Source organism: Gorilla gorilla, chromosome 16 (genome assembly GCF_029281585.2).
Source record: "Gorilla gorilla gorilla isolate KB3781 chromosome 16, NHGRI_mGorGor1-v2.1_pri, whole genome shotgun sequence".
Classification (NCBI taxonomy): domain Eukaryota; kingdom Metazoa; phylum Chordata; class Mammalia; order Primates; family Hominidae; genus Gorilla; species Gorilla gorilla.
In genome coordinates, this window is record NC_073240.2 from 31,244,492 (window position 1) to 31,270,650 (window position 26,159).

General features: G+C 47.3%; 2 protein-coding genes and 1 pseudogene across 12 annotated transcripts in view; 1 reads left to right on the plus strand and 2 right to left on the minus strand.

Annotated features, from left to right (window-relative positions):
* Positions 1–16: 16 nt before the first annotated feature.
* LOC115933515 (golgin subfamily A member 6-like protein 26) lies at positions 17–11,549 on the plus strand. The gene is made up of 6 exons (XM_063698732.1): positions 17–37; positions 2,701–2,842; positions 7,908–8,014; positions 9,326–9,432; positions 9,762–9,903; positions 10,536–11,549. Exons 1-6 carry the CDS (start codon positions 17–19, stop codon positions 11,547–11,549), a joined length of 1,533 nt encoding a protein of 510 aa, XP_063554802.1.
* Positions 11,550–15,185: 3,636 nt separating this feature from the next.
* Positions 15,186–17,696, minus strand: LOC129526880 (uncharacterized; annotated as a pseudogene).
* Positions 17,697–21,038: 3,342 nt separating this feature from the next.
* LOC115930830 (E3 ubiquitin-protein ligase HERC2-like) overlaps positions 21,039–26,159 on the minus strand; it is a 49,503-nt gene continuing 44,382 nt past the window's right edge. For 7 of the 11 annotated variants that reach the window (XR_010130941.1, XR_008672150.2, XR_010130942.1 and 4 more), the window contains one exon: positions 23,739–25,201. The gene's annotated coding sequence lies outside the window, so the exon portion shown is untranslated. Of the gene's footprint in view, positions 22,043–23,738; positions 25,202–26,159 lie in introns of those variants that run through there. The other 4 variants (XR_010130944.1, XR_010130939.1, XR_010130943.1 and 1 more) reach the window with 2 other exon arrangements.

The following is a 26,159-nucleotide window of genomic DNA, read 5'->3' on the forward strand; positions in this document are numbered from 1 at the left end:
AATTTTAATTAATACCATGATAAAGATATCTTCCAAAGTATGTCATGATTTCAGACAAGTGAAATTTCATTTAATTTTAGTAGATGTAGTCTGGCTCCAATAATTGGGCTATATTATTTATCCAATCTTCAAATTTTATTATAATAAAAACGAGAATCGTGCCAGGCACAGCAGCTCACACTTGTAATTCCAGCACTTTGGGAGGCTGAGGAGGGAGGATTGCTTGAGCCCAGGAGTTCGAGACCAGTCTCGGCAACATAGTGAAACCCCGTCTCCACTAAAAATGTAAAAAAATAGCTGGGTGTGGTAGCGTGAGCCTATAGTCTCTGCCACTCGACAGGCTGATTGGGCATGATCGCTTGAGTCCAGGAGTTCAAGGCTGCAGTGAGCTATGACTGGACTATGGCACTCCAGCCTGGGCAACAGAGCTGGAGAATAAGCAAATAAACGATACCAAGAATATCAAAAGAATTATTTTTAAAATCTGTGAATCTAAGTTAAATTCATCATTGTCAGATTGTCCCTGGAAGATAAATTCTAAAGGAGAAAAAAAAAAAAACATAAAGTATCAATGAGTTAGTGTCCTCCCATCCTACTCCTCCCACCCTCCCCCCACAAAAAAGAAAGAAAGGTTTGGTTTTGCTATGAAATTATACCAGACCTTCAAGTGAAGTTTTCAGTAAATCACAAATAATTTATTGCAATTTCCACATATAAAGTAGAACTTTCAAACTTTTTTCTTTTGAAACTGTTAGAACATGAAAACCCAAACCTGACAAAGGTACCTGACAAATGTAGCATTAAAACACACACACTCTCTCATTCATGACTAGTGATGCAAACATAGCACAGTGGGAAAATTATGCCACACAATCACATGAAGCTCATTCCCTTGAATCACTACTAGAAGATCTGGTATGATTCCTGGTTGCAAGATGTTAAGGAGAAAATACACGGTTCCCTCCATATATATTAGAAAGACCTTTGATAAAATTCAATATTTATTTCTATTTTTTTTTTACTCCTAGTGGATTATAAATATATCTATCCAAAAGCTGCCATCATGCATGATGGGTGAAATTCTACAAACATCCCTTTAAGATCAGGAATAAGACAAAATGTCCAGTATTACAGTTACTGCAGTTAATTAACATTAACAGTTAATAACCACATAAGCCAGCGCAACTACAAAAGGTAAAGATAAGAGATTAGGAAAACTGGCCGGGCGCGGTGGCTCACGCCTGTAATCCCAGCACTTTGGGAGGCCGAGGCGGGCGGATCACGAGGTCAGGAGATCAAGACCATCCTGGCTACCATGGTGAAACCCCGTCTCTACTAAAAATACAAAAAAAAAATTAGCCGGGCGTGGTGGCGGGCGCCTGTAGTCCCAGCTACTCGGGAGGCTGAGGCAGGAGAATGGCGTGAACCCGGGAGGCGGAGCTTGCAGTGAGCGGAGATCGCGCCACTGCACTCCAGGCTGGGTGACAGAGCGAGACTCCGTCTCAAAAAAAAAAAAAAAAGAGATTAGGAAAACTGCTGGGAGCAGTGGTTCACACCTGTAATCCCAGCACTTTGGGAGCTCAGGTGCTCCCAGCACTTGAGCTTAGGAGTTTGAGACGAGCCTGGGCAACATAGTGAGACCTCATCTCTGTAAAAAAATACAAAATTATCTGGGTGTGTTACATGTGCCTGTGGTCCCAGCTACTTGGGAGTCTGAGGTGAGAGACTGCTTGAGCCTGGGAGGCGGAGGTTGCAATGAGCTGAGATCGTGCAGCTGTACTCCAGCCTGGGCAACAGAGTGAGACTCTGTCTCAAAAAAAAAAAAAAAAAAAAGATTAGGGATACTAAAATGAAAACATTAGTGTCTGGAGACAAAACTGAATGGATAAACTGAATTGATATTAGGAAAATAAGAGAATTCTGTAAGATAGCTGAAAAAGCTGGTATGTTATACACTGAAGTCATAATTGTTGTCTTTTAGAAGTTAGAGATAATAAGAATTTCAGTTTAGAGTCAAAAGGGGCTAATATTCGAATCAAAGAATTACTTAGGCGGACATGGTGGCTCACGCCTGTAATCCCAGCACTTTGGGAGGCCGAGGCAGGCAGATCATGAGGTCAGGAGATCGAGACCATCCTGGCTAACACGGTGAAACCCCATCTCTACTAAAAATACAAAAAATTAGCCAGGCGTGGTGGCAGGTGCCTGTAGTCCCAGCTACTCGGGAGGGTGAGGCAGGAGAATGCCATGAACCCGGGAGGTGGAGCTTGCAGTGAGCCTAGATCACGCCACTGCAGTCCAGCTGGGCGGCAGAGTGAGAGACTGCATCTCAAAAACAAAAACAACAATTACTTAACTTTAGGATGCTCCAAGAATCAAAATTCATAGTGGCTTGTGAACAGATAGATCACTTGAGAATAGAGCCCAGAAATAAACCCAAATGCTTCTGGGGGAGTTTAGTACATTATAAACATGACATTTTAAATCAATGAGGAAAAGAAATCATTTGCAGCTCGCCCTACCATACACAGCAGGAATAGGAAGTCATTGGCAGAATAAAAAGATGTTAAGAACAGAACAGAATTGTAGAACAGTACATTTCTTGCTTCCCCACTTTTCAAAGTATTTTTTGCTTTTTCACAAATGTAAGTGTAATTTTATTTTCTAAATGTATACTAATTCTTTTTTTCTCTTTCTTAGATGAATGACAAAAATTACACCTTTAGAAAAAGAGTTGTTAGGAAAAAGCCTTGGCTGCGTGTGGGGGAAGTGACAGCACAGAAGAGACCAGAGAAGAGCCTCCTGGAGGAGAGCCTGCACTTTGACCATGCTGTCCGGATGGGTGCGGTGCTCTTTTCTGCAAGTGTTCACTTCTCTGCTTTTTCTATGGTCCCATTTCATAGAAAGATTTGGGGTGATGTTTCTTTCCCTCAACTTTTTATTTTGAAAACTTGCAAACACAGAAAAGTTGATAAAATAATACAGTGAACATCGGTATGCTATTCAACTGGATTCACCAATTAAGGTTTTGTCATACTTGTTTTCTCTCCTCCGCATATGGAAGATTGTATATGTGCCCTTTTTCCCCCTGAATCATTTCAAAGTAAGTTACCAGTATCATGGCATTTCACTGTTAAGTACTTTCGCAGATATCTTCTAGGAACCAGGACGTTCTCCTATATAATCACAATACCATTAATCCCACCCCAAAAATTTAACATCAATACACTAATGATACCTACTGTATAGATTATAATCAGCTTCCTTGCAGCAATCTGTTTAGAAGGCTTGCATCCTGTCACTGTCCACTGATTAAATTTTGAACTCTAACTTGAAACCCTGGTTATCTCATTGCCTTCTTTCTTATACCCATTAAGTCAAAAGGAGCTCTCATTTTATTTCAATGGAAAACAGAATGGAAAAGAGGGGAAGAGTCCCTAGGTACCTTGGATAAAGTATGAGCACTTACTACCATATGTATTCTAGTTCTGTAGTTTTTAAACTTCAGGGAGCATTTCAAGGCTTATTAAAGCACAGATAGTTGTCCTTCTTCCCCACTTTCTGATTCAGGAGGTGTGGGGCTGGCCCAGGAATTTGCATGTCTAACAAGTTCCCACGTGTTGCTGATGCTGAGGGTCTAAGGACTGCAGTGCGTGAATCCGTGGTTTAGTGGACATCCACCTAATGAATACATGTTGTATTTCCTTTAGCACCTGTGATTACAGAGGAAACACCTTTCAACTGGAAGGTATCATTAAACAGAGGATAAGAGATCAGCTCAGTAAGAATTAAATTTCACTTAATTGAAATGTCACTCAAATGTTTAGAAATAATATGACAGGCCAGGCACAGTGGCTCATGCCTGTAATCCCAGCACTTTGGGAGGCCAAGGCAGACGGATCACTTGAGGTCAGGAGTTCGAGACCAGCCTGTCCAAGATGGTAAAACTTCCTCTCTACTAAAAATACAAAAATTAGCTGGGCATGGTGGTGCATGCCTATAGTCCCAGGTACTCGGGAGGCTGAGGCAGGGGAATCGCTTGATCTCGGGATATGGAGGTTGCAGTGAGCTGAGATGCGCTACTGCACTCCAGCCTGGGAAACAGAGCAAGACTCCATCTCAAAATAAATAAATAAATAAATAAGATAAAAATAAAAATAAAGGGAAGATGGGGCAGCTTTGTGTACTGCATGTCCTGAAAATGGGCTGATTTCTCTCAAGAGGCAGGGATTTAAGCTCTGTAGCCTATGTGGGATACATACAGGAGAAAAAAGAAGAAAAAGAAAAGAAATGTAAATATAAATAAATGAAAATAACACTTTTCCATGATTATAAAGGAAATCACATTGTTTTTGTAATAATTTGGATGACAAAATGTAAAGAAAAATCTTTAATTTTGCCACTCAAAACATTCCGGTTTGTTGCTTTTCACACTTTTTATGCTGTAAACATTTTAAAAAGTAGAATCACAATACATGGTCTTTTGTCACTTACTATATTTTAAGCATGTTTCTATGGCAGAAATATATCCTGGCATCATCACTTTCAATAGCTGGATGTATGTTAAGTGAATCATTGCCACCCCAGAGGTGGATTTCCTTCTACATATATTTTAATGGACTCGAGTGAGGATTTTTGCACTGAATTCATAGAAGTAGAATTTCTAGAAGAAAATAATATAAAACAGTTTTAGGATTTTTAAAAGAAATGTTCAAATCATCCTATAGGAAAATTGGTTGAGTTTATGCTCCCACCAACAGGGACAGAGCTCCAGGTTCCCCCTTCCATTTGTCATCTTCGCTGGTCTTTAAGCAGAAAATCTCATTGTTTTCATTACCTTTCTTTGATTTCTAGTGCTTTTGCATCTTTTTCATTTGCTCATTGGCCATTTTTATTCTTGTGGGAAGTGCTGGTTTCTCCATTGCCCATTTTCTGCTGGAAATCATTTTTTTTTCTGAGTAATTTTAAAGATTTCTTTATAGGCTAAGGATACAAACCTTTAATCTGTCATTGAGGTTACAAAGATCTTCTCCCAGTAAGTAATTTGTCATTTCACTTTATTTATTTTTTTGCTAGCAAAGCACCAAAGTCAAATTTCACTTAATTTTTATCCTGCTGAATGAACACATTTTAACTTAGTGATTTTAGTGGAAACAGGAGCAGGACAGAATGTAATAATTAGATCTCACTCTGTCACCCCAACTGGAGTGCAGTGGCATGATCATAGCTACTGCAGCCTCAAACTTCTGGGCTCAAGTGATTTTCCCACCTCAGCCTCCCAAGTAGCTCTAGGACTACAGGTGTGTGCCGCCAAGCCCAGCTAATTTTTAAATTTTCTTTGTAGAGATATGAATTCGCTATGCTGCCCAGGCTGGTCTTTAACTCCTGACTTACCCCACCTTAGCTTGCCAATATGCTGGGAGTATGGGCGTGAACTACTGCTCCCGGCCAAGAGCTTACTTTGGTTTGCTAGCAAGGTTCTTGGTATCTTTTTATATTTGAGGCTTTCGTGCTAGTGCTGAAGTATTACACTCACCATCTGAGGTTTACAGGACTTTTGTTTTAATATTGAACAGAGGGAACTGTTTAGTTTTGCATCTTTGCAGGTATACAAAACGTGCCTACCAGGACTCTGCTTTATATCCATTGAAAAGCAAGAAGTAATACAGTAAAAGTTTGCCCGGCTACAGGCTTTGGAAGAATGGAGTATTCTGGTTTAATTCTATTAACTTGGAAGGATGAAGGTGAAAAAAATTCAAAACTTTAATTTCCTGTTGAATGCAATTTGAAAATATAGCCAATGAGTCCACTTTTCTTCTCTAGTAAGTTTGGATATTCAGATCTACTTGGTCTTTTATCATAGAACTCCTAGTGAGCCTGAGTCTTACATTGTGAAAATCGTTTTCTAAAACTTTAGATGTAAGAGGATAGAAATGATATTGGATGAGATCAGGCTGGATGAGAACTGATACCTGTAGATATATTTTTTAGATGAAATCTCTGATTGCCACACGTTTTCTTATTGAACTCATAAAAATAAAACACACTGGCTGGAGGGTGGAAGTAGGAAGGAGATTTATGTCTTTTAATTGCATGTCATTGTTTCATATTGAGACAGAACATATAATATCCCTGGCTTTGGACCTACAGAAGGAAACACATTTTTCTACCTGCTGTATGGCAGAGGTTCCTGAGCACCTGGAGGGATTATTGCAGCACGGATTGCTGGGCCCTACTGCAGAGTTTCTGATTCATTCATGTCTAGGGTGGGGCCTGAGAATTTACATTTATAAGAAGTTCCCAGGTGCTCCTGGTCCAGAGACTATATGTTTGAGAGCCACCCTTACATACTAACTGTAAATTGTAGAACTCTAGAAAAAAACGTAGTTTGGACTGGGAGAAGAAGCACACAGGTAATGGAGCAAATCATGAAAAAGTCAACCCTTGATCCCAGGTAACAAGCAATACACAGTGACATAACACAATTCTTGGTTTTCATGATTGCAAGTCATAGCCAAGTATAGAGTGAGAAATTCAGTTTCATTTTCAGGGCTTAGAGGCCAGGTGATCCTAGAAAAATCGGATTTAGTGATTAACCTCATGAGAGTAGGAGTTATTTATGTTCTTTTTCTCTCCCCCATCACTTAGCATTTAGCCTTACTTTAGAAGGGTCCTGTATTTGCTTTAACCTTGTAAAGAACTTTGAGTGCTTATTAAATGGAAAGCCGTGTGTGTGTGTGTGTGTGTGTGTGTGTGTGTGTGTGTGTGTATTTAGAGACAGAGTCACGTTCTGTAGCAGCCCAGGCTGAAGTGCAGTGGCATGATTTTGGCTCACTGCAACCTCTGCCTCACAGGTTCAAGGGATTCTCCTGCCTCAGCCTCCCAAGTAGCTGGGATTACAGGCACCTGCCACCATGCCCAGCTACTTTTGTATTTTTAGTAGAGACAGGATTTCATCATGTTGGCCAGGCTGGTCTTGAACTCCTGAATTCGGGTGATCCACCCGCCCCAGCCTCCCAAAGTGCTGGGATTACAGGCATGAGCCATCACGTCTGGCTCAAAGCTTTGTATTTTTAAAGATATTAGACATGTTTCTTGTTTTTCTTTTTTTTTAAAAAAACTAAACACTAATGTAGGAGAATAAGAGAAAGTTTTTCCAAAAAAGAGAAAACATTGTGATTATCTTATTGGAATGTTGGATAATATAGTCTGCTTTATCAATCATCAAGCACACTATAAAATTTCCATTTTAATAGGACTTATACCTCAATTGAGGTAATAAAGTTTTAAAGTTTTTAAAGTGAAAGCCAGCCCCGCCCCTCTCCTAGAGTGGGCGGGGACAGCGGTTGCATAGGCAGCTTTCCTTTTTTTTCTTTTTTTTTTTTTTATTATACTTTAAGTTTTAGGGTACATGTGCACATTGTGCAGGTTAGTTACATATGTATACATGTGCCATGCTGGTGCACTGCACCCACTAACTCGTCATCTAGCATTAGGTATATCTCCCAATGCTATCCCTCCCCCCTCCCCCAACTCCACCACAGTCCCCAGAGTGTGATGTTCCCCTTCTTGTGTCCATGTGTTCTCATTGTTCAATTCCCACCTATGAGTGAGAATATGCGGTGTTTGGTTTTTTGTTCTTGCGATAGTTTACTGAGAATGATGATTTCCAATTTCATCCATGTCCCTACAAAGGACATGAACTCATCATTTTTTATGGCTGCATAGTATTCCATGGTGTATATGTGCCACATTTTCTTAATCCAGTCTATCATCGTTGGACATTTGGGTTGGTTCCAAGTCTTTGCTATTGTGAATAGTGCCGCAATAAACATACGGCAACCTGGCACTTTGACAGGCCTTTAGGGGGAATCCTTTGGGCCACATCTGAATGTCTCTCATTCCAGGAGAGGCCAGGGTTCTGATCAGCCACCTGCATGATTCATGGAAGTTTGCAGGAGAGTTAGAGCAGGCTCTCTCTGCTGTCGCTACACAGAAGAAGAAGGCGGATAGGGTGAGTCCAAACACGGCCCCGTCCCTTGGGAGCCCAGCTTCGCAGATGGAGGAGTGAGCCTAAAGTTCCCTTCTGTAGGATGGAGTGTCCTGCCCAGAAGGCAGCATGGCCATTTCTTGCTGCTTTTGTGTGTGGTTGTTAGAGGCAGACTGGGGCTGAGTCGGCTGTTGTGGGTGAGTTGGGGAGCACTGTGGGGAGCGAGCACTGGACATAGAGCTCAGAGGCCAAGTGCCCGCCCTGCCCATACTTGGCTGTGGCCTTGGCCAAGTCCTAAGTGGCGGTTAGGGTACTTGTACCATAAAGGTACAGAAGAGTATCTTGAGTATGTTATTATTTGTGTGGAGAGAGGGGGCAGGTGTATATGTGTGTGTGTGTACGTATTATGGTAATATACATAAAACGCGTTTGTAAGGATTCATAAAAAAACTCAGGATAGAGGCACAATGTTGGGGGGAGATATTTCCCTTCTGGACTTTCTGAGTTTTGGACTATGCGAACGTATCATCCTTTCAAAAATTCAACAAAGGATTAATTTCCTCCTTCTTAACTGTGCCCCTACCTCCAGCGAAAGAATGGGCTTAGAGAATCAGATATACCTGGGTGTTGAAATCCCAGCTCTAAGTGATCTTAGGCAGCACTTAACCTTTAATACCGCATGTTTTTCATCTACACAATAGAGGTAATAATGGTAACCATCTCCTATGGAGGTTGTGAGGATTAAATGGGATTGTTAGCATAGTGCCTGGTGAAGCACTCAATAAAGGTTCCAACAATGGTAGTGATAACAGTAATAACAATAGCAATATTATCTGATCGCTCTGGGCCCCTGTTAGCCAGCCCTAAATTCAATCTCTTTCCCTGTCCCTTCCACCTTCACTGAGTTCTTTGAAAAACAAATGAGGGCCAGGTGCTCTCGCTCACGCCTGTAATGCCAGCACTTTGGGAGGCTGAGGTGGGCGGATCACCTGCAGTCAGGAGTTCAAGACTAGACTGACCAACACGAAGAAACCCCGTCTCTACTAAAAATACAAAATTAGCCTGGTGTGGTGGCACATGCCTGTAATCCCAACTACTCGGGAAGCTGAGGCAGGAGAATTGCTTGAACCCAGGAGGTGTAGGTTGTGGTGAGCTGAGATTGTGCCACTGCACTCCAGTGAGGGCAACAAGAATGAAACTCTGCCAAAAAAAAAAGAAAGAAAAACAAATGAGACCATGGGCTTGGAAATGCCTTGAGAACACGTCAGGTGTGATGGAGAGTGAGGAAGTGTTACTGTGGAGTAGTCACTGTAGCAGTTGTTCCTGGTCGTCCAGCTACTGCTCTGCCTGCTCTATCCTGACTTAACCTTTCTGTATTTGCAATACACTGAGGAGTTAACAAAGGAGAGGAACGCCCTGAGTCTGGAACTGTACAGGAACACGTAGGATGGGGGAAGGTGGGATGGGAGGTCTGGGGCCCTTAGCGTGGGTGGTGTTCTGGGAGGTGAGGGGTACAGGTGAGCATGGGGAGAGGCTCATACATGTTTTCATGTGTGCACACGGAAGCTCTAGTGCCGGCTGTGCCACTGACTCATGGGATAGCCTCAGGCAACTCATGTCTTCTCTCTGGCCTGCCACCTGGGACTTTTAATTCCTGGGGTCCCTTCCAGCGCCACGGTTCTGTGGTTGTGGGGTGAGGGTAGGGGGTCAATCACCAAAGCGGTCTTTTATGTTCTTCATTCATTCCTTTCTCTACTGCCTCTGGCCACAGCATAACTGATGAGGAGCTGAAGGAGAAAAATGCCAAACTACAAGAAAAACTTCAACTTGTAGAATCTGAAAAGTCTGAGATCCAGCTCAACGTAAAGGAGCTAAAAAGGAAACTGGAGAGGGCCAAGCTCCTGCTGCCACAGGTGAGCGGCTGCAGCCCCGGGGGTTGTGGGAGCCCCATCCAGCTGGGACCATGGTCTAGGGATCATGCAGGGTATGGGGAGGCTCCAGCCAAGAGCTGGAAAATTTGGGTCCTTGTTCTGGTCCCGCCATAGAATCCTCTAGAGTGTACTAAAAATGTACAAATTGGGGCCCTGCCTGGGGAATCAGAATCTCAAGAGTTAGGGCTTAAAAATATTTTTTTAAAGGATCATGGATGAAAACCATTATTTTATAGATTACATTTATTTATTTATTTGAGAAGGAGTCTCACTCTGTCACCCAGGCCAGAGTGCAGTGGCGCAATCTCGGCTCACTGCAAGCTCCACCCCCCGGCTTCACGCCATTCTCCTGCCTCAGCCTCCCAAGTAGCTGGGACTACAGGTGCCCACCACACCCGGCTAATTTTTTGTATTTTTAGTAGAGACGGGGTTTCACTGTGTTAACCAGGATGGTCTCGATCTCCTGACCTCGTGATTCGCCCACCTCGGCCTCCCAAAGTGCTGGGATTACAGGCGTGAGCCACCGCGCCCAGCCTATAGATTACATTTATATGGCTAGCTCATGATTCTGCTTCCTTCTGAGGTTCAAAAAAACACTTTCACTATTCCAGCAGCAGCTGCAGGTGGAGGCTGACCACGTGGGTAAGGAGCTGCAGAGTGTGTCAGCAAAGCTCCAAGCCCAGGTGGAAGAGAACAAGTTGTGGAACCGCCTGAACCAGCAACAGGAGGAGATGTGGAGGCAGGAGGAGAAGATACAGGAGCGGGAGGAGAAGATACGGGAGCGGGAGGAGAAGATACGGGAGCGGGAGGAGAAGATACGGGAGCGGGAGGAGAAGATACGGGAGCGGGAGGAGAAGATACGGGAGCGGGAGGAGAAGATGCGGGAGCGGGAGGAGAAGATGCAGGAGCGGGAGGAGAAGATGCAGGAGCGGGAGGAGAAGATACAGGAGCGGGAGGAGAAGATGCAGGAGCGGGAGGAGAAGATGCAGGAGCGGGAGGAGAAGATACGGGAGCGGGAGGAGAAGATGCGGGAGCGGGAGGAGAAGATACGGGAGCGGGAGGAGAAGATACGGGAGCGGGAGGAGAAGATACGGGAGCGGGAGGAGAAGATGCAGGAGCGGGAGGAGAAGATACAGGAGCGGGAGGAGAAGATGCAGGAGCGGGAGGAGAAGATACGGGAGCGGGAGGAGAAGATACGGGAGCGGGAGGAGAAGATGCGGGAGCGGGAGGAGAAGATACGGGAGCGGGAGGAGAAGATACGGGAGCGGGAGGAGAAGATACGGGAGCGGGAGGAGAAGATGCAGGAGCGGGAGGAGAAGATACGGGAGCGGGAGGAGAAGATACGGGAGCGGGAGGAGAAGATACGGGAGCAGGAGGAGAAGATGTATAAGCAGGAAGAGAAGATGCAGGAACAGGAGGAGAAGATGCGGAGGCAGGAGGAGAAGATGCGGGAGCAGGAAGTGAGGCTGCGGCAGCAGGAGGAGAAGATGCAGGAACAGGAGGTGAGGCTGCAGGAGCTGGAGGAGAGGCTGGGGAAGCTGGGGCAGAAGGCCGAGCTCTTGAGGGGGAGCAGGCAGAGGTGCGTGCAAACCCTGGAGATCATACAGAACAAACTCACCACAACTTAGCAGATGGTGGTTGGCTCCCTCTGCTTTTCCACCAGTCTGTGGCCTACAGTTTAAATGGTGGGAAGAAGGGTGTGAGATTTGAGGCTGGGGAGGGAGGCATGGGCCTCTAGGCAAGGGAGGCAGTCATTTAGGCCTGGAGGAAGGGGCCAGGGCCAGGGGCCTGGGCAGGCGACAGAGCCCCGCAGTGCCCTCACTACCCTGTTTATGGGCCCAGAATCTGGAAGCCAGCCACTACCTACCCTGACGCCTATCCTGCAGGTGGAGCTGAAGAGCCAAGAGGCTGAGTCTGCAGCAGCAGCGAGACCATCACCTGGGTCATCTGCAGCAGTACGTGGCCACCTATCAGCAGCTGGCCTCTGAGAAGGAGGCACTGCCCAGCTGCAGCAGCAGGAAGCTCAGGGCGAAGCAGTGGCCAAGATGGCCCACTGATAGTTGCAGGAGACCCGGTTGAGGGAGTTGATGAGGGCGGGGCCCCAAGGGGGATGACCTGGCAACCTCCATGCCTTCTCACTCTCTTTCCTGGCCCCTTAGGAGCACCTGGAAGCTGCCGTCTAATGAGCACATGACAAGAAGGCAAAGACAATAAACATGTAAAACCCAGCAGCAAGGCCTGGAGAAGAGTAAGCCGCCATGTGACTGTTTAGAATATAGTCTGAGCACAAACCTGAAAAAAAATTTTTATTTATTTTAAATTGTGGCAAAATACCGGCCAGGCATGGTAGCTCACGCCTGTAATCCCAGCAATTTGGGAGGCCGAGGTAAATGGATGACCTGAGGTCAAGGGTTCAAGACCAGCCTGGCCAATACAAAAATTAGCCAGGCATGGTGGCACATGCCTGTAATCCCAGCTATTTGGGAGGCTGAGGCAGGAGAATCGCTTGAACCTGGGAGGCAGAGGTTGCAGTGAGCTGAGATCGTGCCACTGCACTCAAGCCTGGGTGACAGAGCGAGACTCCATCTCAAAAAAAAAAGTTTCTTCCTTACATGTATGTTTCTATTAGTTTTCTTCTTGGTCTTTCTCATTTAGTCTTGTGTTGTCTTTTGGCATTCGTAGTAAACTTTTATCTGCCTCCAGAGAGTATTGACTTTGAGTTTATGGCACACAATGGGAGTAAGGGCAGATCGCCTTCATCTACTTTGGGACTAAGCTGGTTCAAAGCAGGTTTTAGGTTTTCTGATGGCTGGTCTATGTTTTATTCATTTGGACTCCTAGGGGTGGCCCTTCCAGGGTCCCCACCAAGGTCCCATCTCCTTCCTGGGACCCAAATTCTCATTATGTCATTTCAGCCCTGTGAGAGTGCCAAACATTCAGCTAGGCTCTCCAGCCTCTTAACTATCACTTCATACTCAGTTTCTTAGCCTCTTAGCCCTCTACTGTTGACCGATCACCAAATGTGGGAAAAGCACTAAGGACTGTCAGGATCACCTCCCAGGCCTGGTCACTCAAGTCCTGGCTGAGGTCTCCAATTACCTTCCAACAATTGTTTTTGATTGGGGGCGGGGCACATTTTTATCCAGTTTTTCTAACTGCTCTTGTGGGGAGGTGAATCTGTAACAAGATCCTCTGCCTTTATTGAAAGTTGAAAACCTTCATCTGTCCTTTTTTTGTTGTTTTTGAGATGGAGTCTTGCGCTGTTGCCCAGGCTCTAGTGCAATGGCATGATCTCTGCTCACTGTAACTTCTGCCTCCTGGGTTCAAGCAATTCTCCTGCCTCAGCTTCCCGAGTAGCGTGTGCCACCATGCCTAGCTAATTTTTTTTTATACCTTTAATAGAGGCAGGATTTCACCATGTTTTCCAGGCTGGTCTCGAGCTCCTGACTCAGGTGATCTACCTGCCTCAGCCTCCCAAAGTGCTGGGATTACAAGTATGAGCCACTGCATCCAGACCATCTGTCTTTTAAAATGTTTTTAATTGGAGGTATAATTTCTATTAGTGAAATGCACAGGTCTGGTTTACATTTTGATGAGTTTTAACTTATTTAACATTACCATGGAACCCACCTCCTTTGAAGATACAGAGTATTTCTATCATCCAGAAAGTTCTCCTGTGCTTTCATGCTGTCCCGCACTCCCCCAGCAGCTGATGAACATGCTGAGGACATTGGTACTGGATTCTGGCCGCCCCAAAAGAGCCGCTTTGACCAGGCTTACCCAGCACTAAATCCCTGCCTGCTCTCTCAAAATTTCCATCTTTAAACTGGTTGTACCTATAACCCTCCCTCATCAAGTCAATAGATTAACAAACCCTGAAAAATAAACAACTCTTCCTGGCCCAGCAGCCCACAGCCTAATATTTACTGTATTCCCGGGCTTTCAGAAATGTAACTCGCCTGCCGGTTCACCCTCACTAGGGCGGCAGCTGCACGGGAGCAGCTGGGCTCACCCATTAAGCAAGAAGCCAATAGCTGGACAGTGACACTCAGACCCCAGCCTGGGCGAGCCTGGCTGAAAGCCCCCTTCTTTCCATCCGACTGTGGAGAAAGGGGGCGGAGCACACACAACTCTACTGCCCTCCACATCCTTCACCTGTGCTTCCTCCTGGGAGAGGGAGCTGCTCATTAATTTGGCCAAAGCCTTCTTGAGGGCTGTAGGTTTCACAGGCTGGGTGTGTGGGGGCCACCGTGCTAGAGACAGAGGCTGGTGTGTCAGAAGGCAGCCACCTGGCCAGAGGGGGGTCAACCCCCTTGGTGACCTCCTTCCCCCACCTGGACACAGAGCCCTGCACTCTCCACATGTGACTGTTCCCCTCAGAGCTGCTTCCAGGGGAGGGGTTCTAACCCTGTGGGTGGGGACATTGTGTTACTTTACAGTGGGCCATGGCTCCCTCTGACATCTCCAACTCAGAGGCAGTAGAGAGAAGATGAGAAATTCCCTGCCCCTCCTCCCTCAGCACCCCCACCTCTGCACACATCCACATGTGGAGACCCTGACAATGGGCCCTGGGAGTGCCGCCATCTGTGCCTGCTTTCCATGCCTGCAGCAGCCATGCCCACTCTCCAGACCCTCACCCGCCTGGGTCAGTAGACGCTTCACTGCCTGTGGTCCTGCGCCTACACCTGGGCCTCTGTACCCGTCAGTTCCCCCAGTCTGGTTCTTATTCCCTGCAAAGAGTAGGGAGCCTGTAAGGTCACCTGTTGAGCAAGCTGGGGGAGAAAAGTAGGGTGGGGATGGGAGGATGAGGAGGAGAAGCTCATGGTCATGCTGGAGACTCAGCTGAGCAGAGTCTCTGCAGGCCCATTGGCTGCCTAGCCAGTGATCTCGCTCCCACCCTCATTTCTTCTTTGTTAACAAAACCACGACCTCATTAAATATTGGACATCTATAAACCTCATGGACCCTCCTCCAGCCTCCCCACCGTGTACTGGTGAGTCTAAGTCAACTCTAGTCATTTCATTCCTCTGGACATTGACTGCTTAGGGCTTGGGCACGCGCTGCCTCTTCGCCTGAGCCTGAGCCACAGGTGCCCTCTGCACCTACCACGCTGATGCACTGGGCCAGGGAGAGCGCCGTCTGGATGGAGATGAGCTGTGAGGAGCTGGCGGCTGGGCGGATCAGGTTGTTGTAACGGGTTTTGTTCAGAAGGTCGTCCATCAGTTTCTGCTCAGCATGGGCCATGCGGCAGTCCCCTAGGTAAACACACAGACATGCTGGGCCCTTGTGCAGCTGTCTCCCACTGCAGCTGACAGCTATGAAGCAGGAGCTGAGAGGGCCAGGGAGCACAGACACCCTGAGAGCTGGCTGAAGCAGTGAAGGGGCTGGTGGGCCTGGCTCTCCCTGGGGACTTCAAATGACATTCATGACAGAGCTCAGCTACCTCCTCCCATGCCATACCTCTTCCTCCTCCTCCTCCCTCCGTCAATGAACAGCATCCCACGCTCTACACATCTGATACAAAACTGGGTGTCTCTTCCTGACTCCTCCCTTGGTTCACCCAAGTAGCCACCAAGTCCTGTCTGTCCTCCCATCTCCACGGCTACAGCCATGTCCCTGCCTCCCCCGCCCTGCCCACCTTCTATTCTCTCCACCCACACTCTGTCCGTGCCATCCATGTGCCATACAGTGGCAGACTGATCTTTCTACAGCAAACTGGACTAGGGCCCTTCCCTACCCACAGCTCTCACAGCTGGAGGTGGAGTTGAAGCTCATGTTTTGGCTTGGCATTCAGAGCTCTTTCCCCCTCAGCACTGGCTTATCCAGAGTGCTCACAGGGCAGGGCAGGAGCCTCGTGACTCAAATGTGGGTTTGGTGCAGAACTGGGTCTGAGGTGGTGCTTTCCCTATGAAGAGACAGGGCCGACATGGGGGAATTTTCTGGGTTCAAAGTTAGACCTACAGAGTGCAAAGTTTCTCTGAGGCACCAAATGGAGGGGTCCAGCTAGCAGCTGGCTCCTGGTCTGGAGCTTCAGGGAGAGGTCTCAGCTCAGAGCCACATTCAATAGCCAGCTTACATGCAGCCTCCTGCAGGGAGCCCCTGGAGCTTCCAGCCTCCGATCTGCCCCTCTGCATACCCCAGATCTCTTGCCAAGTGGCGTTTGGGTCTTCATGTCATCTCCCTCCCATGTCTTGGAGTAAAGGTGAGGTGCAGGGACTTGCGCTTGTGTACTCTGGTGTCTTAAGGGAGAGTGTGTCAAGTAGAGTGGAGGCGGCTTGGAAAGAGGGAGACTCAGAAGAGAGTGAAGGATACATGACCAGGCGAGCCTGGGAGCAGGAAAAGAGAGTGAGCAGAGGAAACTGCTGGGTCAGGGGAGCGGATGGGAGGATCAGGGAATGCGGGGGGCTGGAGAGGTGGGGGTGGGGACGTTGGCGAGGGGCTGCCTGGCTCGCCAGGCTCAGGAGTCAGTTACATCCTCCCACAAGGGCCAGCTCACCTGGTCGCCCCAAAGCCCTCCCTCTGTGGGTGGGACCAGAGGGCCAAGAGCACGGATAACCCAATTGAGCAGGACTGAGGCGGACTCAGGTGGGTGCTGGGCTGGACTCCTGGCTGTGGGGAGCAGCCGCCACCCTGCCTATTGCATCCACTTTCCAACTCGCTGCCTATCTGAGCAGATGCGATATTGGGCACCTTGTGAAACATGCTCCTGGTGCACCTGCTGCCCCTCCTGCAGAGTGCCCAGGCTCTCCAGAGGGGATTCCTATGGAGGCTTGGCCTAGATTCTGAGTCCTGCCTCTCATACCTGGGGCTGCTACCCCAGAGGCCAGCTGCTTGAGTACCCCGGAAGCCAGTCTGTAGCCCCAGGCTACAGCTGGGTCCATCCCACAGCCCTTCTCTAATGTACCTATTTGGACTGACTGCTCATTTCATAGAGAGGGGTGTGTCTTGCCCCAGACCACCTGGCATGTCTAAGGCAGCTATGGGGTCAGAATCTGCAGCTCCCAGCCCTCAGCCCAGCAATAGTAGGAGAGGCTGGACCCCACATCTCTGAAGTCCCACTGGGTTGGTGCGAGCGGGCTCCCGAGTACAGGGCTGCTCTGCAGGCTGTGGGGCTCATGCGCCAGCTCTGAGCCCACCTGATGTGCTCAAGTTGCTCACCTTTGGGCCTGTCCTGCCTCTCAGGCATTCGGCTGACCCTAAGGGCCTCTCCCTCATCTTGACCACCAGCTACAGGCTCTGACTTAGAGGTTCCCAGAACCTTAGACCATTTGGCCGGCCCCCCATTTCTCACCTGAGGAAACTGAGACCAGAGAGGGATAGCAACTTTCTCAAGGACCCCCAGCAATTCAGAGGCAGAACCAGGTCTAGGAGCCTCTTCTCGATAGAGGTTCCCCCTGTCCCCTGAGCCTTCTTTAGTGCCTCATTAACTTCCCTGTAAGGAAACTGCCCCGCTGAGGCTGGAAATGGTGCTGTCCAGAGTGGTGTGTGCTGGTGACTGCGCCTCTGTTTGTACTTGTGTGTATGGGGGTGGGGATGAGGGGTGGGAATAAACGGCAGGGATTCTGAGGGCTGGATGCACTCCACCTCACCCCAAAAAGGGGCGCAGGAGAGCCCAGCCAAGCACAGCACATGCTTCGACTTTCCAATCTGCTGAATGCCTGTGAGGCCGGCTGGGCCCAGAAGACAAGGGACAGGCCTTTCCCCATAGATGGCAGGGGGGCCCCAGGATGGGTGGAAGCTTCTGCCGCAGCTTTGGGGGTCACAACCCAGCCCATGGGCTGACACTTAAGCAGAAAAGCCACCTCTAGGGGTCAGTCATAATCTAGTGATTCTGATGAGGAGGGCCCCACCAGCCTCTGTCCAGGGTCTTGTCTGGGAAAAACTGCTCCCTGGCAGAAAGAGGCTAATAATTTGAGAGGAAGCCATAGCTGAAACCCTAAGCTGTGTGAGTGTGTGTCCAGTTTGAGAAAGCATATCCGACTTAAACATTTGTATTGAAAAAATGGAAACATATTCCCCTTGTTTTGGAATACAAACTGCAGAAAGCAGCAGTTAACAGAATCTTATCGGAAAGGTCAGATTCTGCATCTGGAAAGGCACAGTGATTTTCAACTGCGGTGTGTGTCCTTAACTGAGGAAGGGAAGGTGAGATTTATGTTTAGTAAAAGGCAGCTATGAATTTACCTTTTATAAAGAGCTTGCTATATACTATTAGTGCTTTTCAGTCATGTCAGAATCAGCCAGATGCCTGTGGAAATGCAAATTCCTAGGCTTCATTCCCAGAGATTCTGGTCCTATAAGCCTAGGGTGGGGCCCAGAAATCTCTATGGGGTGGTGCAGGCTGCCCCAGGACCACACCAAGAAACACTGCAACTGGCTCACACACATCCCAGTCCACAAATATGTAGGCAGGCATCTTATCTCCACAGAACAGATAGGGAAACTGAGGTCAGAGTGGGGAAAGAAATGTCACGGGGCCACCCAGCAAGTAGTAGCAGAGCCACAATATACCCACTGCCTGCAGACAGCATCTCTGATGACAGCTCCACCTCCCCACAGGAATCTTGCCTACCCCCACCCCTACCTCCTGCTGCCCCTATGGTGGGTCTCTGTCCAAGGAAGATGTATCCTAGGTCCTCTAGGCTGACTGCGGCTCAGAGGAAACCTTGGCCCAGAGTGTAGGAGCTAGAGGGGTCCTTGGAATTCATGTGGGGAATTTGAGGCCCAAAGAAGGCAGTCCTCACATTTGAACTCTGTCTGGAGAAGGGCTAGGTCTTCTTTCTGAGTGGTAGTTTTGACTTCACCAGCCTGGCCCTCAGTCAAGCTGGCTGTCCAGGCCCGCCACACCTCGGGGTGGGTGACCAGAGGCGGTGGTGCCATAAAACACGTTTCCTGGGAGATCCACCCCCAAAGCTCAAAACATTCCAGGGCTGGTGATTTGGGCAAGCCCCCTTCCCTCTCAGCCCAGTTTCCCCATCTCTACAACAGCTGTGCTGGTGGAGACTTCTGACACGGAGCTGCAGATTTTCTCCTGGGTGCCTACACCGCCCAGGTTGCCAGCTCCTCTGTGCCCACTCTTCAAGAAAGTCAGCTCTTAGGTAAGGAAGGTGCCTTGGCCCTATCAGGAGCAGGAGCCGGTGCACCCCCAGCTTCCCAGACCAGTGGGGATGACCCAGGCTGCCTACAAAGCTGCTGCCCAGCCCAGACACACCTGCCTGGGAGGGTGGCCCTGGCCCTTGTAGCGGCTCTGAGAAGAGTCGGCCCCCACTCCAAAACTGGCAGAGCCACCCATGCCTTCCCTCAGCCCAAAGAGGCTTTTAGGAAAATGAATCGTCTCAAGTTCAAACCCATGGGGTTGCTGAAAGACAAGACAGTGCAGGGTGAGCTGGTGCAAAGGAGCGCTGCTCGGTGCAGACTTTGCAGGGAGGGCACTTAGGAAAAAGGACTGGAGTCTGGGAGGGTTAACTAGCTTAGGGTTAAAGGGAGGGGATGGAGCTGGAGTGAGCTGGCCTCGTCCTCCCCCTTGGGCCTTCCAGCCTGGGCTCAGGTGATTCAAGGGAGCAAGCACCTCCCTCTCCCAGCCAGGGAGTTCTTGCCACATTCTGCAATCAGTACCATTCCCTTGGGGGCTGGGTGACAGCCCCCACCTCTGGACCTGGCTGGAACTGCTGTCTCAATTCTAGATCCAAAAGAACCTCTGGCAGCTTCTCCATCTCCCTCTCAGTCCAACCTCACCTCTTCGCCCGTGGAGTAGCTCCAACAGCAAATCTGGCAACTGGAGGAACAAGGCAGGAAGGGCAGGGTCTAAGGAAGGAACCACCTTCAAAAGGCAGCTCTGCCACCTTCTCTCCAGGACTCTCAGGCTTGCTTTACCTATTGCTCCCTCGACATCCTTTTGCTATAATCTGGCATGTTGACGTATAGTCTTTAAAAGCCAACAACGCTGTTGACGTGGAGCAGACTTCCCATTTGGGATGGTTTGGAGAAGTTAGGTTTGAGGGCATCCTCTCTTCTGCAAACTGCAGCAGTAATAGATGAGATATGCAAAGTAAATAAAGGCTGGGTGCGGTGGTCATGCCTGTAATCCCAGCACTCTGGGAGGCTGAGGCAGGAGGATCACTTGAAGCCAGGAGTTCGAGACCAGCCTGGCCAATATGGCGACACCCTGTCTCTACTAAAAATGTAAAAATTAGCTGGGCATAGTGGTGCACACCTGTAGTCCCAGCTACTCAGGAGGCTGAGGCAGGAGAATCACTTGAACCTGGGAGGCAGAGGCTGCAGTGAAACGAGATCCCGCCACTGCATTCCAGCCTGGGTGACAGAGTGAGACTCCATCTCAAAAAATAAAAATAAAAAATAAAGTAAATAAAAAAGACATGCCCAGGCTGAAAAATAAGTTAATTATCTCCATGAACGAAAAGAAGAAAAGAAATGCAAAGTGGTTGGAGGCTGAAGAGCCTGGACCCTGCTGGGCTTTGGGAACCAAAGATGGTGGCAAGTCCTTTGGGATAAAGAGGGACCAAATGACTCCTAGCTAGAAGCTGGGAGCTTGGGTGTACCCCAGTACTTGAAAGGATGCTGGCTGGGCGCGGTGGCTAATGCCTGTAATACCAGCACTTTGGGAGGCCGAGGGAAAGTAACTCTTATGTCAGTGTGAAGCAAATCAGACAGGACAGGGGAACATGGAGGGGAGGAGAGCCAAACCAGGGCCTGGTTCCAGACCCACCGCACCCGCCCCATTGAGCCAGGAGCACAGGTGGCTCTCTGCACAACATCAAGAGCGAGGACATGCTTTCACCTCCACTTTAACTCAGGTTCCTAATGGGACAGCAGGCTTGTCAATCCCACTTGCCCCCGTGGCTCACACCAGAAAACTACCAGCAGTGTGAGTAAGGACAGAAGCAGGAGACAGAGGAGCCAGGGTTGGGGAATCCCACAGCAACCCACAGGCCCTCATCACACACGGCAAGGATGCGCCCTCACTGGGCTCACCACCACCACTCGACATCACCTTCACTACCTGATACCCTGCCTGGATAACACCACTGTAACACAAGAAACAGGTCTAGGATCTAGCATGTATGCTACACCTGAAGGAGCAAGAGATGGTAATAAAATACAATGAAATTTTTAGTTTATTTAATATAAAATTTAGAGCCATAATCAAAATGTGTAATTCTGATGGGATTCACTACTTATAAAAACTTTGCAGCGCTCTATTTTCAAATGTAAATGGTATTCTGTGGCTCCTTGCCAGCATGTAAATAACGATTTACTCTGAAATACGTTTCATGGCTTATTTTTGGCAAGCAGCAATTTCTCCAACCCACGTTTTCCAAGGGAAAAAAGGACATGAAATGTCTCCAAAAGTCTCTTACAATCTTTAGATAAACTACTGTTCAACAACTGCATCCGCCAAGTCAACACATCAAGAATCCTTCACTCACAAACACTTAAGGTGAGAAAACAGTGTCTACCCATGCAGGAGAGGGACACATCATCCATGCTTATGAAGACAGCCTGGATATCGGCTACTGGAAAGCTGCGAATGCATTTTTCTTTTTCTACTTTCCAAAATTTTTGTGAGGTGATACTTATTTCTATGTTTGTGTCTATTCTTTTTATTTTGTATTTTTTAGTAGGTACATCCTTACTATAAATCTGCTGTAGAACCAATGTCCCATACAGGACCCCACATGCCACAGGAACCAAAAAGTCACACGCAGCGAAGATGAAGACACAGGAGACAACCTGTGTGGACAGCACAGAGCCACCTGCCCAGGACACCAACGGAGCCACAGGTGCAATTCAAAATGTTCTTAGTCGTATTAATAAACATGGCCAGGTGCGGTGGCTCACGCCTGTAATCCCAACACTTTGGGAGGCTAAGGTGGGCAGATTACCTGAGGTTGGGAGTTCAAGACCATCCTGGCCAACATGGTGAAACCCCATCTGTACTAAAAATACAAAAATTAGCCAGGTATGGTGGCATGCTTCTGTTAGTCCCAGCCACTCAGGAGGTTGAGGCAGGAGAATCATTTGAACCCAGGAGGCAGAGGCTGCAGTGAGCTGAGATCGTGCTACTGCACTCCAGTCCAGGCAACAGAGTGAGGATCCATCTCTGGGTGGGGAAAAAAAATTGTTCTTAGTCACATTAACAAAAGTAAAAAAAAAAAAACACACACACACACATCAACAAGAAAAACAACAACACATAAAATTAATTGTAATAATGGCTGGGTGCAGTGGCTCATGCCTGTAATCCCAGCACTCTGGGAAGCCAAGGCGGGCAGATTACTTGAGGTCAGGAGTTCGAGACCAGCCTGGCCAACACAGTAAAACTCTGTCTCTACAAAAATACAAAAATCAGCCAGGCGTGGTGGTAGTCCCAGCTGCTCAGGAGTATGTAGTCCTGTAGTCGCAGCTGCTCAGGAGGCTGAGGCAGGAGAATCACTTGAACCCAAGAGGCGGAGGTTGCAGTGAGCCAAGATTGCACCACTGCACTCTGGTCTGGTCAACAGAGTAAGATTCCATCTTAAAAAATAAAAATAATTTTAATAATGTATCATAGTTATTCCAACAGATCAAAAATATGACCATTTCAACATGAAATCAATATAAGAAAAATTACTGAGATATTTTACATAGGTTATTTCATATTAAGTCCTCAAAAACCATCTGAGTAGCTTACATATGTAACACATTTCAATTTGGACAGTGAAATTTGCATTGAAAACATCTGATCTCCATTTAGACTCATAAAATATACAGTTGACAAAGTAGACTCCCAAGGCCAAGTGATTCTAAACATACTTAAGTGCTTTCTAATAACAGAATCAAATTTTCAAACCTGCATTTTAATTAATAAAAATTAAACAGATAAAATATTCAGTGTCTCAGCTATGACGGACAGACTTCAAGTGCTGATCAGCAAACGGTGTTGAGTGTAGCCAGACGGGCCAGCGCAGGCTACAGAGCTGCAGCTCAAACAGCACAGCTGCAGGTCAAACAGGCCAGTCTCTCTGCGCACGGGAACAGTCTGGGCAAGCAGGAGATGGGGAAAACGGGCACTGCCCTCGTGAGAACAAAGGACCCACAACAGGAACCCTGCACTCACCCCCTGCCAAAGAACAACAGCCCCACGAAGCAGCCACCTCAGAAAAGGGAGAGGCATTCAAGAACTTAGAAAAGCACCTCTGGAAAATGCTCACTTTAAAACTTTGCATGTAACTGTACATTTTAATTACAAGGTTTTTAACATCCATTTTCTCATGTATTCTTAATTAACTCTGTGAAAGTAAACACGGCTTTTATTCTTACTCCTATAGTTACTGTGTTGGAAGTCCACCTATATGAACAAACTGTTGTAACTGAAATTTTCTGAGAACAAATCCCAAGCTCTTTCCATTAACACAAACTATATTGTTTAGTTCTCTTTATTTCCATTTGTTAAAGACCAGAATGTGTGAAATATGCATTATCAGATTAGAAAAACAAAACAAACATCAGAAAAAGGTTTTGCAAAATAGCATTTACTAAAATCTATGACAGAAACTAGCTCTAAAACTTCCTGTTTCAAAATTTCACTGTGTGTCCACTAAGTTTTTCTGGCTGTGGACAGCAGGCCCACCCCATGCCGCGGGCCCACCCCACGCCGCAGGCCCACCCCACGCCACAGACCCACCATGGCCCCATGAACAGGTCAGCTGAGAGCTGCAGCCACTGCCCAGGGCTCCCTGCTCTGTACTCGGCTGCCTGACCCAAGCTGCCAGGGCTCTGCTTTCTCTATGTGTAGAAACAAAAACCAGGAGCATCAGTTGACAAAAAGCAGATTTTTATTGAACAGAGGTGTAAATGTGTTTCATTTTCTAATAAATCTCTTTCACAAATCACTTTGCTGTTTCACTCTTCTTGAATGATCATTTTTAGACAACACTGTCTGACTGTTTTGGCTTCTGCCAAGGTTAGCCTCTGTTCACAGGCTGAGTCTGACTTCTTCCTCCCACCTCCTCCTAGTCTGGCCTTCCAAAATAATGCTCACCATTCTATCACATTGACTTCAGTTTTGAAAAGAAAAGTTATCTTACAAAGTAGTATGTATAACTCTGTAATATATAAGGTGAGGCAATGATACAATCAGTTTTAAAAATAACCTTCCATGATGATTTTCATTTGCATCCACCTGCTTATTAGTAAGAATCTTTTTACATGTTTACTGCACACCCCAATTTCTCTTCTGTGAAAAACTTCTGAGTATCATCATACCCTCCAACTTCTCCTCTCACCTATATTGAGAAGGGTCTGCTCTTTATCCTAACATCTATACTAGGTAATTTTCAGAATATTCCTTCACTCACCAAACAAATTTTTGAGATCCTTGTGCTAGATTTCACTATCTTAATATGAAAACCAATAATCACCTATTAAAATACAATACAGGCCAGGCACAGTGGCTAACACCTGTAATCCCAACATTTTGAGAGGCCAAGGCAGGTGGGTCACCTGACGTCAGGAATTTGAGACCAGCCTGACCAGTATGGTAAAACCTCATCTCTACTAAAAATACAAAAATCAGCCAGGTGTGGTTGCAGATGCCTGTCGTCCCAGCTACTTGGGAGGCTGAGGCAGGAGAATAGCTTGAACCCAGGAGGCGGGGGTTGCAGTGAGCCAAGATCGTGACACTGCACTCCAGCCTGGACGATAGAGCAAGACTCCACCTCAAAAAAAAAAAAAAAAAAAAAAAACACCATTAATAAGTAAATAAATAGGCCAGGAGTGGTGGCTAATGCCTGTAATCCCAACATTTTGGGAGGCCAAAGTGGATGGACCACCTGAGGTCGGGAGTTCAAGACTGGCCTGACCAACATGAAGAAACCCCGTCTCTAATAAAACTACAAAATTAGTGGAGCATGGTGGCGCATGCCTGTAATCCCAGCTGCTCGAGAGGCTGAGGCAGAGGAATTACTTGAACCTGGGAGACGGAGGTTGCAGTGAGTCAAGATCGCACCACTGCACTCCGGCCTGGGCAACAAGAGCGAGACTCTGTCTCAAAAAAAAAAAAAAAGTAAATAAATAAAACACAATACAATACAGCTAATATGATTTACCTAAGAAGCTGTTGTATGAGCTGAACCAGAGGCAAACACTGTTTGCCAGAAGACTCACAGATCCCCGTATTAATAAGGTCTTTATCCAATGGAGTCCTCCTTCTATGAAATGTTGAGGCATTCGCTTCCTGTTCATCAATTTCTTTTTCCTTCCATGCTTCTTTTTTTGTATCCTGTAATTGATAAACAGAAATTGTTTACAAGTGATCTCATTACCAGGTGTGAAGGCACACAGGCTGGCTGAGCCCTGACCCCAGTGCCAAGCTATCCCAGCCTCTGTGGCTGCCACACACACCCACCCACAGGCCCCCACCTGCCCTGTTGGAAACCCCAACTCATTTGTGCAGTTTCAAACAGTGTCTTCTTTTTACAGATCCAAGGTCCAGGCTGCCTCTGCTGATGCTCTCCAGCCTCCTTCTGTGAAGTCCCTAAAATCCTTAACCCTGCTACTGGCTCTCACAAAACCCAGTGTGATCTGCCCCACACACGCAGCATCCAGCTGCTCTGTAAGGACAAGAAGGAGCTAGAATTCTCACACACAAAAGTCCTGGTTCAAATGCAAATGGCAAAGCCACTTTGGGAAACTATGAACACACACTTACCCCAGGACCTAACAAATTCCACTCCAAGTGTTTACCCAAAGGGAGAATGTATGTTCACTAAAGTACTTGTTCACAGCACAACCGTGGCAGCTCTACACGGCCAAAAACCAGAAAGCCTGGGCGCGGTGGCTCACGCTTGTAATCCCAACACTTTGGGAGGCCAAGGTCGGGGGATCACTTGAGCCCAGGAGTTGAAGACCAGCCTTGCAACACAGTGAAACCTTGTCTCTACAAAAAAATCAAAAAACTAGCTGGGCATGGTGACATGTCTGTGGTCCCTGCAACACAGGAGGCTGAGGTGGGAGGATCATTTGAGCCTAGGAGGACAAGGCTGCAGTGAGCCAACATCAGGTCACTGTATACAGCCTGGGTGACAGAGCAAGACCCTGTCTCAGAAAAAAAAAAAAAAAGAAAACAAAAACCAAAAACAATTACATGTCCTTCAATAGGAGAATGAACTAACAAACAGTACTACACCTATAAAATGGAAAACTTCCCAATAATAAAAACGAAGTCGCAATACACACAA